Genomic DNA, 14,278 nt, shown 5'->3' on the forward strand with positions numbered 1-14,278 from the left:
AAGTGTTGGTGGGTTTACAGGCTTATAGCTCAGTTTTATCATTGATTCATAATTAAATGACGTCATATTTCACTGTTTCTGTGTCCCATTGTGATCAGATGTCGCTTCTGTGTCCCAACACATCTCACTCAACTGTTTCCCCCAACAATATTTCAGTATTGAGAAACAACACATGTATTAATGCGGCTCTGTGATTGGCTGCCACCGGTCTCTAGCTCAGCAGCGGGCCAATCAGGAGCCGCTGTTGTTTGTGCATCGCTGCTGCGCTGCTATAAAGCGGCAGCAATGAGGGATGAGAGGAGAAACACAGATCCAAAGACACTGAAGACACATCCTGAGTGTGTGTTTCCCCTCCGCTGCTCTGTGTGTGTGTGTGTGTGTGTCGTCGAGGGGCCGTTTGGACGCGCAGAGGCCGAGCTGAGTGAAGACAGAGCCGGTCCATTGTCCCTGAATCCAACAGGCTCAGGTAGGTCCGCACCGGAGGATGCTCCACACACACACACACACACACACACACTCACACACACTCACATACACACTGCACTCCACTGGAGGAGAGGCTGAGTCATATTCATAAGCAGGATCAGAGTCAGTGACACAGTGTTTCATGAAGGCTTCATCATCATCCTGCAGCAGAGTCTTCATCACTTTGAGTCTCTCCCTGTGTGTCTTTGTCTCCTGGCTGCAGAGAGGAAGCTGCAACAGCCTCACACACACTCTCATCAACTTTAGGTCTGACACTGTTTTGTGTCCCCTCTCATCTGTGGAGACACTGCACACACACACACACACACACACACACACACACACACAGCTGATGAGATTAATCTGACTGCAACAGTTGTTTCTGTCAGTCGTCATCAACACCATCACTTCCCTTTATTTTGCTCTGTCGACATCAAAGTTATGATTTAATCTCTAAATTAAAAACATCTGGATGTCAGAGAAACAGCTGTGCGGCGGCAGCGCGACAGCACAGACTGCAGAATGAGGAGTCTTTGTGTTGCCGGTTGTTTCTCTCGTTAACTGTCTTTGTTTCGGAGGCTTGATAGTGATTTCCCGGACTGTTGTTGATACTGAACAGCTGAGCGCCTCCTGCCTTCATGTGCGTCAAGTTACTGAGGAATAAGCAGAGTTATTCCGGAAATGTGCAGCTGTAGCCTTCACAATAAAAGCATAGACACACAATAAGTTTCAGTTCTTTCTCATTTTAGACCAATTTCCAAACTCCCCTTTTTATCTAAAGTATTGGAGAGAATTGTTTTTAATCAATTTCAAACTTCTTTAGGGGATTTTAGTATTTAGGAAAAGTTGCAATCTGGTTTTAAGCCCCGCCACGATCTTCTTTTAATTGTTGATTCAGGTGCTTTTAGACTTGACCGCTGCCTTCGATACAGTCAATCACTCGATTCTTTTATCTGGTCTCGAAGAGTGTGTGTGTGTTAAGGGTGCGGCCCTTGAATGGTTCAAGTATCATCTGTGAAAAAGGAGTTTCTCTGTCCGACTTAGTAAATTTTCTTCTTCTGTGGGGTACCCCAGGGGTCCATTTTGGGCCCCTTACTGTTTTCCCTATTTATGCTGCCCCTGGGTTCCATTTTCAAAAAATCTGATATCTCCTTCCATTGTTTTACAGACAATGTACAGATTTATTTCCTGCTTAAACCTAATAATCCAGACTCACTGCAGCCCCTGTTAAACTGTGTGAGAGATCTAAAAACTTGGCTGGAGTTGAACTTTGAAATAAGACTGAAGTTATTGTGTTTGGTTGTTCTGATCAGCCGGATGGAAGTGGATCTCAGGTCATGACTTGGAGCGTGTGTCATCAGAAGCTCAGCTGTATCACTGGGGGTTAAACCATGTCGAGCTTTAAAAGATATTGAAAGAATCTTAAAATTAGTTCTGAAGTTAACTGGCAACCAGTGAAGGGAGGCAAGAATTGGGGTGATATGTGACCTACGATTTGTCCCGGCTAAAATATCAGCTGCAGCATTCTGCACTAGTTGAAGCTGAGCTACTGAAGATTCACTGAGGCATGTAAACAGATTGGTTTTTAAGTTGTTTAGGAGACCAGGCATCCTTTAAGAGATCTATTAATTTGTCAGTTCCAGAAAATGTAGCCGTGACTGTCACTCGTAGGCTAACAGTCAGAAAACAGCTAGTGTCTTGTGATGGCTTTCTTACCAGTGGAAATCAAAATACAAAATAAGTATTCAGTAAAATGTCCAGGTTGAAAGTCAGCTTCTCTGAAAACCAACAGTATTAGGAAAGGTTTTTAATGTTAAAAGTTTGTGCATCTTATTACAGGACAATCTTAACATATATGCCAGTGGTTTGCATCCTGGCTCCCACACTGTCTCCAGGAGCTTCTCCTCTTCCATTTGGAACCAACGTTTCAGAGTCTGACTGAAACAAGAAGCCTCTAACTGTTGATATGTCTCCGAGGTGATAAAAGGCAGTCACAGAAATATTTGAGCTGTGTGTCTATAAGTTAAGATCAGCATCTAATATGATATCATACCAAAGTTTCTGACATGCTCACATGTTAAAGATTGAATTTCATTCCTCAAAGTTTTCAGTCCTATGAACAGAATGTTTGTCACGATTAAGCTGTAAAAATTATCACCATCCTTTATTGACACTAGTTTTATTTTGATTTTACCCCAATAACGAGTAAAACAAAGCAGGACTCAGGTTTGTCTTCATCTGCAACATTCATTAGAGGCTTTTATTTTGACACTACTCACCGGAACAGCTGTGTTTCTGTGCTGGCTGACTTGCCTCTGTGCAGGGAGGGGGCTGGAGATGCAGATTGGGGCTGGTGGAGGAGGAGGAGGTAGAGGAGGAGGGGAGGGGGTGTATTGTGCAGATGATTTCAGTCCAGTTCAGACCAGTTTCAGCGCTGCTCTTCATTCACTGCAATAGCCTACTTTGTCTTATTGTTCTTAGTGTGTGTGTTTAACCATCTAACAGATAACAATACACACACACACACACACAAAATACAGATACAGTCTGGAGTGTGTGTCATGTCATATTTATTGTGCATGCTCCTCAGTGTCTCAAGTTTGTCTCAAGACAAAAACAGGACATTATTAAGTTGTTTTAATGCACCAAAATATGAAAAAAAATACGATTAATTTCTATTATATTATTCTATTAAGTCAGGTCCCACTGTTATACAGTATATTAATTATTCACCCGTTTTTAATAACTTATTTAGTTGCTTGTTTTGGAGCAGCCTAACTCTGCTGTGTCTAATTATTCAAATTAAATCTCATTTTTATTTCAACTACATTATTATTATTTATTCTAACGTCTGTTTCTGTATGTACATAAGAAAATATGGTCACGTGAGCTGTTATTATTTGTGTTGTTCTCCCCTGTGTACATCTGATATTGTGTCTCGCGCGCTGACAGCCAAACGACACCGTGAATCTCGCGCCGCGCTGGTTCGAACCGGCTGGAGCTCGCGGTGCGTTCACGTGCAGCCGAGTTGTCTGTAAACACACACTTGTTTTCACCAGAGTGGCTTTGTCACGCTCCACAGACACACACTTACACACGGAGACATTTACGTTTATGTTTATATATAAGCAAAGGAAACTAACAGAGGTGCTCGAGGTGTTTTTAACCTGCAGACTCAGGTGTGACGCAGTTATTTATTTATTTTAATTTGTTATTTGTTTACATGGAAATAAAGAAAGCTGGATTTCATGGCTGTGTGAATGTGGCTCCAGTGTCAACCTAAACACCTCTGTGTTTAAATCTAAATGCAGTTCTCATCTGCAGCTTCACTCTCTGTCACACAGACCCTTCATCAGTCCTCCCCCCAACACGGGCTGAATCTAACACCAACCTCACGTGTAGCTGCTGCACGAGCTGTGCCACTGGCAGCCAATAGGAGACGAGCTCATAAACCATCCAGCCAGTCAGATCAGTCAGGGGGCGGGTGTTATTCATATTTATAGGAGGGGTTTATGCACCTCAAAGGCCTCAGTTGTTTTCTGTTTGTGGGGGAGTCTTCATCAAGACCACCACCACCACCATCATCATCATCATCATGAGGCAAGAACAAAGACATGTGTATGATACAGGCCCAGAGTGTCGTCCACAACATGATGTGAATCAGGATCAGCTTTATTGGCTGAGCATATGTTCACACACAGCCTACAGGAATATGACTCTAGTTTAAGTTGCTCCTGATGCACACACACACAGTTCCAAGGACAACAAAGGTAAACAAAGACAGGTAAACATAAATAATAAATATAACGCACAGACAGTGGAGTGAAAAAAGTAGACGCATGTATGAACATGTATCAACATCACACATTTGATGAACGTCACATTCTTGTGGCTAAAAATGATGTTTAAATCATTTCTGCTTGATGATGTGTTCAAAGACGTCTTTTAAACTGCTTTCTTTTTCCTTCTTATTGTGTTTTGTTTGTTTGTTGTTTGTTTTTTGAGCTTTGTTAGTATTTAATAATTTGCACTGTCCCTTTAAATAAACTAAACAACATTCAGCGCCTTGTTTACAAGTCAGTCATCTCTATAAATTGTAAAACACCAACACAGCAGTGTGCTGGAAAATGTTTGTTTAAAGTCTGCAATCATATCTGTAATAGTTAAACTTCCCAGTGTGCACCAGTATAACCAGTTCAGCATCACATCTTCTCATTACTTTGCCCTCCGTCTTGTCTTCCAGGCTCCAGCAGCCTCCCTCACCTCCAGTCAGGCCAGTGAAGTGCGACCTTCGACCTGACCGAGATGGCTCCCACCCTGGCCACTGCTTTCTCCCGCCGCTGGTGGATGGCGGTGACGGCGGTCATCGAGAACCTGCTGTTCTCCGCCGTGCTGCTGGGCTGGGGTTCCCTGCTCATCATGCTCAAGTCTGAAGGCTTCTACTCGTACCTGTGCAAGGGGCCAAGTGAGTCGGCTTCATGTAGTCATTGACAGACGGGACGGGACGGGACGGGGGGGGGGGGGTATCTGGACCCCGTTAGTGATGGAAAGTAACTCAGTACATTTACTCGAGTACTTCGTATTAGCTCATGACCCCTCACAGTAAAACGGGACATAACAAAATCAAAAAAAGATTTGCAGCTTGACTTGGACTTTAACGCCAAAGACTTGTGACTTCACTCGGACTTGAGCTTTTTGACTTGAAACTGAGTTCATTATGACTTGTGTAGGACTTGAAACTCTTAGGACTCCCCTAGGACTTGGGACTTGTCGGTCTTGGCCGGTTCTTGACTTGGGACTTATTGGTCTTTGCTTGGGACTTGCCTTAGGTCTTGTCCATCTTGACTGGGGACTTGTCGGTCTTTGCTTGGGACTTGACCTGAGACTTGTCAGTCTTGACTGGGACTTGATTAGGACCTGTCGGCCTTGGCTGGGGCTTGACTTGAGACTTGTTGTTCACAGCTTGGCACGTGACTGGGGACTTGTCAGCCTCTGCTGGGACCTGACACGGGACTTGTCCATCTTGACTTGGGACTTGGCTGGGACTTTGGACTTGACGGTCTTTGCTTGGGACTTGACTTTGGACCTATCCATCTTGACTTGAGAGTTGACTTGAAACTTGTTGGTCTTGGCTAGTGCTTGACTTGAGACTTGTCCATCTTGACATGGGACTTGTGGGTCTTGGCTGGCACTTGACTCAGGACTTGTCTATCTTAACTTGGGACTGTCAGTCTTTGCTTGGGACATGACATGTGACTTATCCATCTCAACTTGAGACTTGACTTGGAACTTGCTGGTCTTTACTTGGGACTTGACATGGGACTTGTGGGTCTTGGCTGGCACTTGACTCGGGACCTGTCCATTTTGACTCGGGACTTGAATTAATTAAAATAAATTTAAAGAAATAAAGAAAGAACACAAACTTGTAGGAGAGGAAAAGATAAGAAACAAAACAAACACAAAATAAGCACAATTAAAATAAATAAATAAGAATAAAATAAATAAATAAAATAATAATAAAGAGTATTAAATTTAATAATAATAAATACAAATAAATTAATTAAAATAAATTAATTAAAATAAAGAAAAAAAGAACAAAAACTTTTGGAAGAAGAAAAGATTCAATTGAATCAATTTATTTTCCCTGTAAATTAAAACATGTTTCTTGGGGCCACCCTTTGCTTTATCAGGGGCCACATTTGGTCCTCAGACTGAGTTGAGAGTCACTGGACTCTGTGATTAAATGACTCATAGTTTGTTTCATCACATCAGAAACTGTCACCACTACTTTCACTGTTAATCCTGTTGCTACGACAACAGCTGCTACAGGTCTGAGTTACTTCCAGTAAATTTCTAAAACCACCTCAGTCTGGATTTTTTGGATTAAATTACAGTTTGTATGTGACTCAGTGACATGACGAGGCTGTCACGTGACGCCGCAGTGATTCTCACGGAGCTGCTGAGGAATCAGAATCTTTCATCAGACTGGTTTCGACACTCTGGAGTTCTTTCTGCTGAGTGGGTGTGGGGGGAGTTCAGAGACTTGAGGACACACAAACATCCCAGAGTCTTTTCAGGAAGTGTTTAAAAGCAGCCTCTCAGTATTCATGTTAGTGACGTGTGATTTCCTCGGCGAGGACGACGACCTTTGAGCGACGCAGCAACACACGACACACGTATTGATCCAACAGTTGGGATTTCCTCATGGAAACAAGTCGATAAGTCAGGCAGCTTCAAACGCAGCTGTGAAGTGCTCTGGAACAACAAACCGTCAGACAGAGCACATCTTAGCATTATCATTGGTCGTCTATGATCAAAGGTGGCGTGCGGCGCTGCTGCTCTCAGCCGGTCGTCATTAGTCTGAGTCGTCAGGACACTAAATTACCTCAACTCTGAAGATCACATCAGACCACACTGTGCCGGGTCACCACTCAGATCAAACATCACAACAATACAACACTTCATCATCTTCATCATCAGTGTTCTGAGTGGTCTCCCCCGCAGATGGACGTGTGAATGAGTCCATTCATCCCTTCATCCTCCTCAGTGATTATCACACAGGCTGTTTTTGTCTTTGATCTTCTGATGGTGTCTCTGTCTCTTTGTCTCTTTGTCTCCAGTGATGAGAGGCTCGAGGGGTTAATCTGTGCATATGAACCCTTTAATGGTTTTAATGCTCTCACACATTCACTCATTCACACATTCACTCATTCATATGGCCTCATCTGAGCTGGCATTGTCACTGTGTGTCTGTGGGCAGATGCAGCTTGTGTAATCTATCATCAGTGAAATCTGATTATCTATCAATGTTTATTATAGCCTGTTAATCTGATTGGATTACAGCTCAGTACCTGATGTCAGGAGTGGAATCTAACTAAGTACATTTACTCAAGTACTCAAGTACAAACTTAAGGTAATTGAACTTTACTTGAGTCTTTTTTTTTTTCGTGTTACTTTGTACTTCTACTCTACATCTCAGAGAGGAAAAGATAAGACACAAAACAAACACAAAAGAAGCACGATTAAAATAAAAAGATTATAATAAAAAATGAAATAAGATAAAAATAGAATTAAATAAAATTAATTAATTCCAATAAAAAATTAACAGTAATACATTAAATAATAATAAATAAATAATTGAAATAAATAAGTAAAGAAAAAAGAACTAAAACTTGTGGGAGAGGAAAAGATAAGACACAAAACAAACTCAAAAGACACACAATTAAAAAAGATTAAAATGGAAAATAAAATAAGAGAAATTAATTAAAATAAAGAATATAACGTAATAAATTAAATAATTATAAATGAATTACATAATTATAGAAGAAAGAAAGAAAGAACCAAAAGGTATGTAAGAAGAAAAGATAAGAAACAAAACAAACACAAAAGACACACAATTAAAATATACTAATAAATAAAAACAGAACAAAAAGACAAAGAAACAAAATCCCAAATTTAAGAGGCCGCACCACACATTTACAAATTGTCTCGACAAAGACGACAAATTAACAAATTAGGAGCTCATAAAATATGTTTTTGTTTGTAATGAATTAAACTACTCAGTCACACAGGGAGGCTTAAAATATTTGTAGCTGCGGGGAGGGTCAAATTTAGGACTTTTACTCTAACAGAGTGTTTTGACAGTGTGGTGTTAGTGATTTTATTCAAGTAAAGGATCTGAACACTTCGTCCACCACCACCGCTGCTCTCATCACTGACTCAGCTCCTTCCTCAGTGACCTGACCTCAGCTCACTACAGTGACTACAGGTCTTCTCTCTCTCCTCGCAGCTCTCTGACCTGCTCAGCTGCTACATCAGCAGTGATTGATTTTAGAAGTCTGAAACCAGGTCAACAAAGTTGCAACATCAATGTGATCGTCTTCACTCACAGATCAGTCGATGTGTACGTCTGTAATCAGTGCAAGAAATGTGCAAACATGTTACATTGTCCTACTTCTAGTGTGAAACAGAGCTGTCTGCATCACCAGGGACTCTTCTTTACTGGTATCAGAGGAGGGGGAGGCTGGGGTGTGGCGTCTTCTTCTTTTTTTGGAACATCCCTGAAGCTACAAATGTTCTTAGCCTTCCTCAGTGACCGGTGGAAAATACACAACAATCTGTGTCCACCAACTTGTGAAAGAAGAAAAGAAAAGAAACAAACCCCCATAAACGACACACCATTAAAATACATTAATTAAGATAAAATAAAATAAAATGAAAAAGAATAAAATTAAAATAAAATAAAATAAAAATGAAATAAATTAAAATAAATGAATTAAAATGAAAATAAAATAATAATAAATTAATAATAATACATAATAATAATAATAATAATCAAAATAATAATAAATAATACTAAACTAAATAATAATAAAAAATAACATTAAATTAAATAATAAGCAAAATTATGATAAATAATACTAAATTAAATAATAATGAAAAATAATAATAAATTAAAATTAATAAATTATTAGTACTGTTTTCCTAAGGTGAAAACGGTGGCTGCCAAAGGGTCAGGAATTTTTTGTCGACAGGCCGGCTCACAGAGCGAGCTGTAGAGCTGCAGGCTGCTGCTAAAAAGTACATGTTGCAGATTTTTAAGTATCTGAAAGTTTTAAATGATCACTCCACTGATTTAACATTGCACTTTAACATCATTGAACTCATGATGGACGTCACATGGGGCGTGTATCAGACGTTACAAAAGTTTTATACAGGTTTGTGTCGCATGTGCAGTCGTACTCCTCGACACAGACTTTGATGTGTGAAATTGGTGGAATTCTTATTTAACAGCTGTTGACAGCTGAGGTGAGGCCGAGGTGAGGAGACTACGATTGTTCTGCACGTTGTAAAGAAGTCCCAGTGATTGGCCGAGGAAACAAAACACGGTCCCAGAATGTGTCGAGGAATTTCCCCCAGTGGTGTGTCACCCACTGCAGCAGCACGTTCACCGGGCAAACACAGAGAGGTCACACAGGAGACATTATAGATTATTAATCCTGAGTGCAAATTGTATCCTGCACAAACCCTGATTGAATTAGCTGTGTGTTTAGTCTGCATGTGTGTGTGTGTGACCCCCCCCAGTAAGGTGTCACAGTTTCCATCCCTGTGCTGTGAAACTCAGTTGTTGCTCCTCAGCTCAGCGCCGCCTGCTCTCCCACGGCTTGTTGTGGTTGTTCTCGTGGTGTGAAGTGTGTGTACGTGTTTTTGTCACACAGCGGAAAGAAAAAGGTGCACATTCCTCCGTCATCACCTCTCACCTGCCTCCCTTTGTCTCGCTTCGTGTCTCATGATGACGGGCTCTGTCAGCGCTGCTCCTTCACTCAGATTGTGATGTTGTTTCTGCACATAAAAAGTGTGTGTTTAGACCAGAAAAGCTTGTTTCTGCTCAGTGTGAACAGAAAGTGTGTAATCTCCTAAAGGAAACAGTGGCGTTTGTCTCCTATCTCGTCTTCTTAAATACTTTGTGTGTACCCACTTGTGTTTGTTGACCCTCTATCTACAACCTGACCCCATGACTTTTACTCAGTAATGACTGTATCCTTATATAAATGGCCTCTAATCAGGAGGAGCCTCTGTCTGCTAATTGTTTCTTGACGTGTCACACTGTCGGCATTATTCCTCCTAACATCCTCTGATGACTCCACTGTCAGTGCATTGTTTTAATTTGATAATCAGGCTGACTTGTGTACGTCGGTGCTATCTACAGGTGGATAAAGGAGGAACTTTGAGGCCGAGGAAACAAAGCTGTTTGTGCGTCCTAGTAATTATTAAACCAGCTGATTCTGTAGGAGTGTGTTTGGCATCAGCTGTATGTATAGGGGGAGCTTATAGGACAGAGAGGAGTGGCAGATAAAAAGCAAAAAGGTATTTAGCGAAACCTTCACACGATAAAGCTTTTGTGGTGTTGACATATACAAGAAACGCCCTCTGATGAATAGCCGCTGTTCGCTGAAGTTTTCACACACGATCCAGTCAGCTTTATACCCTCGAGTGTGTTCGCCTGTTTGTGTGTGTGAGGTCGGGACTCTTCCCTTATTGACTCAGGTTTGCTGCGGCCATTTGATTAGTCAGCAGCTGAGGCCGCTGGGGGACAGATGCTGCTGTCTTGTGTTAGTCCAACAGTCAGCACTTAATGCTCCAACACCCCTCAGATACCAGGCTGAGAGCGGGGAGCACATAATCTCCATATTGACGCAGAGGGTTGATCACAAAGAGCTTTTGAAGCAGATACAAAGACCGTGTTTTGAAGGCTGGTGTGTTGTTCCACCGCTTTGGTCCAGAACTCAGTATCGACCTTTGAATGGGTTGGCGTGAAGATTTGTGCATGCAGTCATGGTCCCATGAGGATGATTCAAGTGTCATTTTCTGAAATATCTCCACAAGTGTTGGGTGGATTGCCGTGGAATGTGGCGCAGGTATTCATGCTCCCTTCAAGATGAATTGTAAGGACTTTGGTGGCTTTTACTTTATGACGACTAGAGCTGCCCCCTGACCAAGAATTTTCCTCGTCAAACAATAGTCATCATTACGGTCCATCAGTGGACTAGTCTCCTGCATGTTTCTGATATGAATGTAATGATTAAATGATATATTTTGGTGGTTTGAGTTATCTCCAAGTGCACGTCACACACTGAGCGAGCCGCCTGTTAATGACACTGTGGGCTAATGGGCATGTAGCTACTTCCATGTTTCAGATGATACGTCATGTTTGTAGTCGACCAATGAAGATGAGTTTACATATCACCTTGGGTTTGTCCTTCACCTTCTCAAAATGATCCCACACTTTGGATTTCCTGCCCGACATGTTTGTGTTTTCTGCGACTTTTAGAAATTTAAATGTACCAACTGGCAAATGTTGGCATACTAGCACGCTGGAGCTGTAACAACAAGTCAATTAATCAAGTAGCTCACTGACAGAAAATTATTTTGTAACGATTTCCATCATCAAATAATCATTTTAGTTATTTCTTAGTCAGGAAAGTTGAACCTTTGCTGGTTTCATTCTTCTTAAATAGAAGTTTCTTTGTCATACGTGACGATGAACTGACTCGTTTTGGTTGGATAAAACCATAGACGGCACAGCCACAGTAAAAATCACCCACTGATTTGTCAACTCCTGTTTTGAAGCTTCAAATTCAGCATTTTCGCCATCTTGTATTTTTTTGGAGCCAGAAATGATAATATTTGGGCGAGAAGTTTGCACTTTAGAGGAGTGAATCTGACTGAGAAGCTGAGGTCCCTAACGGCAGACAGCCTGGCTTTAACATGGGGGTCTACGAGGACTGACTTGCTCTTGGAGCCAGCCTCAAGTGGACGTTTGAGGAACAGCAGTTTATGGCACTCAAGTGTTGGCTTCATGTCTCAGCCCTGGAGGTCTCCTCAGAGCTCCTTTACTGCAGCTTCTATTATTACTGATCATAATAATACATTTAATGTCAACTTGTTGCATGCGAATCGATCCAGGTGAAGGTTTTCCCATAGACGGCTTTGTGTACTTGAATGGCCGACATGCCCTCAGATCAGCGCAGCTCTGCATCCTCATGTTACATTTAACCAGTACTTTCTGCAGCTGCTTGTTTTTGAATGCTCTGTGTCCCAACAGCTCTCGTGAATTCATGTAAAACAACACTACAGCCATCAGATGTTCATTAAGCCCCGATACCTTTCACCTACTTCTGTTCTCTCAGAGCACGGGCCAACGTCCTGCACCAGGACGCATTTAATATGACATAATAGCTTCCTGTTGTTCCCTCAAAAATCCGACCCTTTGCCCAGAGACCAGCGTCAACACCTCCTCAGTTTACACTGCTTTTACCTTTAAGCTGGTTCAACAGAGGCAACATCACACACCCCTCTGAGAACATAGTGGCAAAACAGAGTTTGAGCTGTGTTGTTTTTTTGCAGCAGAGACCGGCTGATGTTGAGAAGTTGCCCCCAGGACAGAAATGAGGAAAACACAGTGATGACTAAGTCCTTTATACGTCCCTGCTCCCTCCTCCAGACATTAAGCATGTGGTAACCTCTCAGTCTGACTCTATTGTTCTCCTGGCACAAGTCAAGGTGAATGAGGAGTTGTTTTCCTCCTCTCTGTCTGTCTGTCTGGGTGATACCAGCAGAGTTTCACCAGAGGCAACAGTCTGATAGTTGATAGACAAAAATAGACTCCACATGAACTCAGTGGACTGTGTTTACTGGTGATTCAGCAGGAGGCGGACACACTGCGTCAGTGTGGAACTGTTACAGAGAGTTCCCCTCCACCATGCCGGGGTTCAGTTGTGACTATTTCTGGTGCTTGTTTACCCAGCATTGTGTTGTTTTCCCTACACTGTGTTTACTTGACCTCTAATGGGTCGACTGGCTTTTCGATCAGTGGCTCAGCTCTCAGAGAGAAAGATTAGAAATGGGCTATTTGAGAAGGAGTTTATTTTAGATCACATTGAAACCTCGAGAACAACTGAACAAGTCAACAACACAGCTGCAGTGTGAAGTGGAGCTTATGTATCAACCAGCATGCATTTTAATCTATAACAATGCTTTACACTGTTATTTATAGCTTATATATATTAAGATGTAAAACAGTCTGGAGCTGTTCGAACAGCTGCGGTCCCTCGTACTGAGAGCTAACATCAACATGCTGACATTCTCACAAGGACAATAGATAAGATTAGATAAGTTGAGATTCACAGATGTTTCGTCTCTTGTGTCACATCAAGTTTGCGCAGCTCAAAAGCAGGGCTCGAGTCTAATGGCGTCCTGTCATCCTGGGGACACAAGGAAACGGGTTTGGGATGAACAAAGACCTTTCCGAGGATGCCATGGGACAAAAGGACGCAGTAAACTCGTTCTGGACACGTCAGGGGATGCACTCTGTTATTTCTCTGATAAAGCTTCAGTGTTAACAAATCCATGTTAAAATCATCAGGAGGAGAGCTAGTTAACTGTGTTAGCTGTGGGCAGCTGGTGGCGGTAACTGACTGCTGATGGAGGTTACACTGAGTTACGTTATGATGAGTTCAAGCTCTCCTCTGTTAATATTAGTGTTGGGCAAAGGTACATTTTAACATTCTCATAACGTGTTCAAGATAACCTTGTAAAAGGCAGCTCTGTGGCAAGAAACTTGAATAAAAACAGTCGTTTGAAGGAGAAATTTGTTGATGCTTTCACACTAATGTGAAAATATATACAGTAAAATGACTTTTGAGGCAGATATTTTTTAAAAAAGGTTTTTAATGTGAAAGAAGGTTATTTTAAAGGTTGTTTCATTAATTTGTATGATTGCATTTGTGCTCATTCGAAGGTAGTTTGAAGGACTCAACGACTTTAAAACAGTTATTTTTTATTATAAAGATTTCCTTGTTTCTCTGACACAAACAATGCTTAACAGCAAAAACAAAATAAGCAACAATAAAAACATTGGCCATCAGCCATCGGCCATCTGCTATTGACCACTGTCCATCAGCTATTGACCATCAGCTATTGACCATCGGCCATCAGCTATTAACCATCAGCTATTGACCATCAGCTATTGACCATCAGCTATTGACCATCGGCCATCAGCTATTGACCATTGGCCAAGTTGTCAGTTTAAACGTCAGTATCAGCCCAGAATTTCACATCGGTGCATCCCTAGTTACCTGGTGAACTGTTTACCATGTTTAGCATCTTACTTTTGTGTGTTAGCATGCTAACACTTGCTAACTATCACTAAACATAAAGTTATTTGGAGTGTCATTAGTTTAACATGTTTGTGGTGCTGCGTGGAAATTAAAGAGCTACCCAAAGTTATTAGGGTTCGTCCTCTGGGGAACAT

At 41.7% G+C, this 14,278-nt stretch overlaps 1 protein-coding gene across 1 annotated transcript in view; it reads left to right on the plus strand.

Annotated features, from left to right (window-relative positions):
- Window positions 1-14,278, plus strand: part of LOC117259768 (large neutral amino acids transporter small subunit 4-like) — a 39,509-nt gene continuing 25,231 nt past the window's right edge. The window contains exons 1-2 of the mRNA XM_078167353.1: window positions 1-466; window positions 4,709-4,930. Of these exons, the coding sequence (XP_078023479.1) occupies window positions 4,771-4,930 (160 nt within the window). The 5' untranslated portion in view covers window positions 1-466; window positions 4,709-4,770. The remainder of the gene's footprint in view (window positions 467-4,708; window positions 4,931-14,278) is intronic.

The sequence above is a fragment of the Epinephelus lanceolatus genome, chromosome 4 (assembly GCF_041903045.1).
Source record: "Epinephelus lanceolatus isolate andai-2023 chromosome 4, ASM4190304v1, whole genome shotgun sequence".
Taxonomy (NCBI): domain Eukaryota; kingdom Metazoa; phylum Chordata; class Actinopteri; order Perciformes; family Serranidae; genus Epinephelus; species Epinephelus lanceolatus.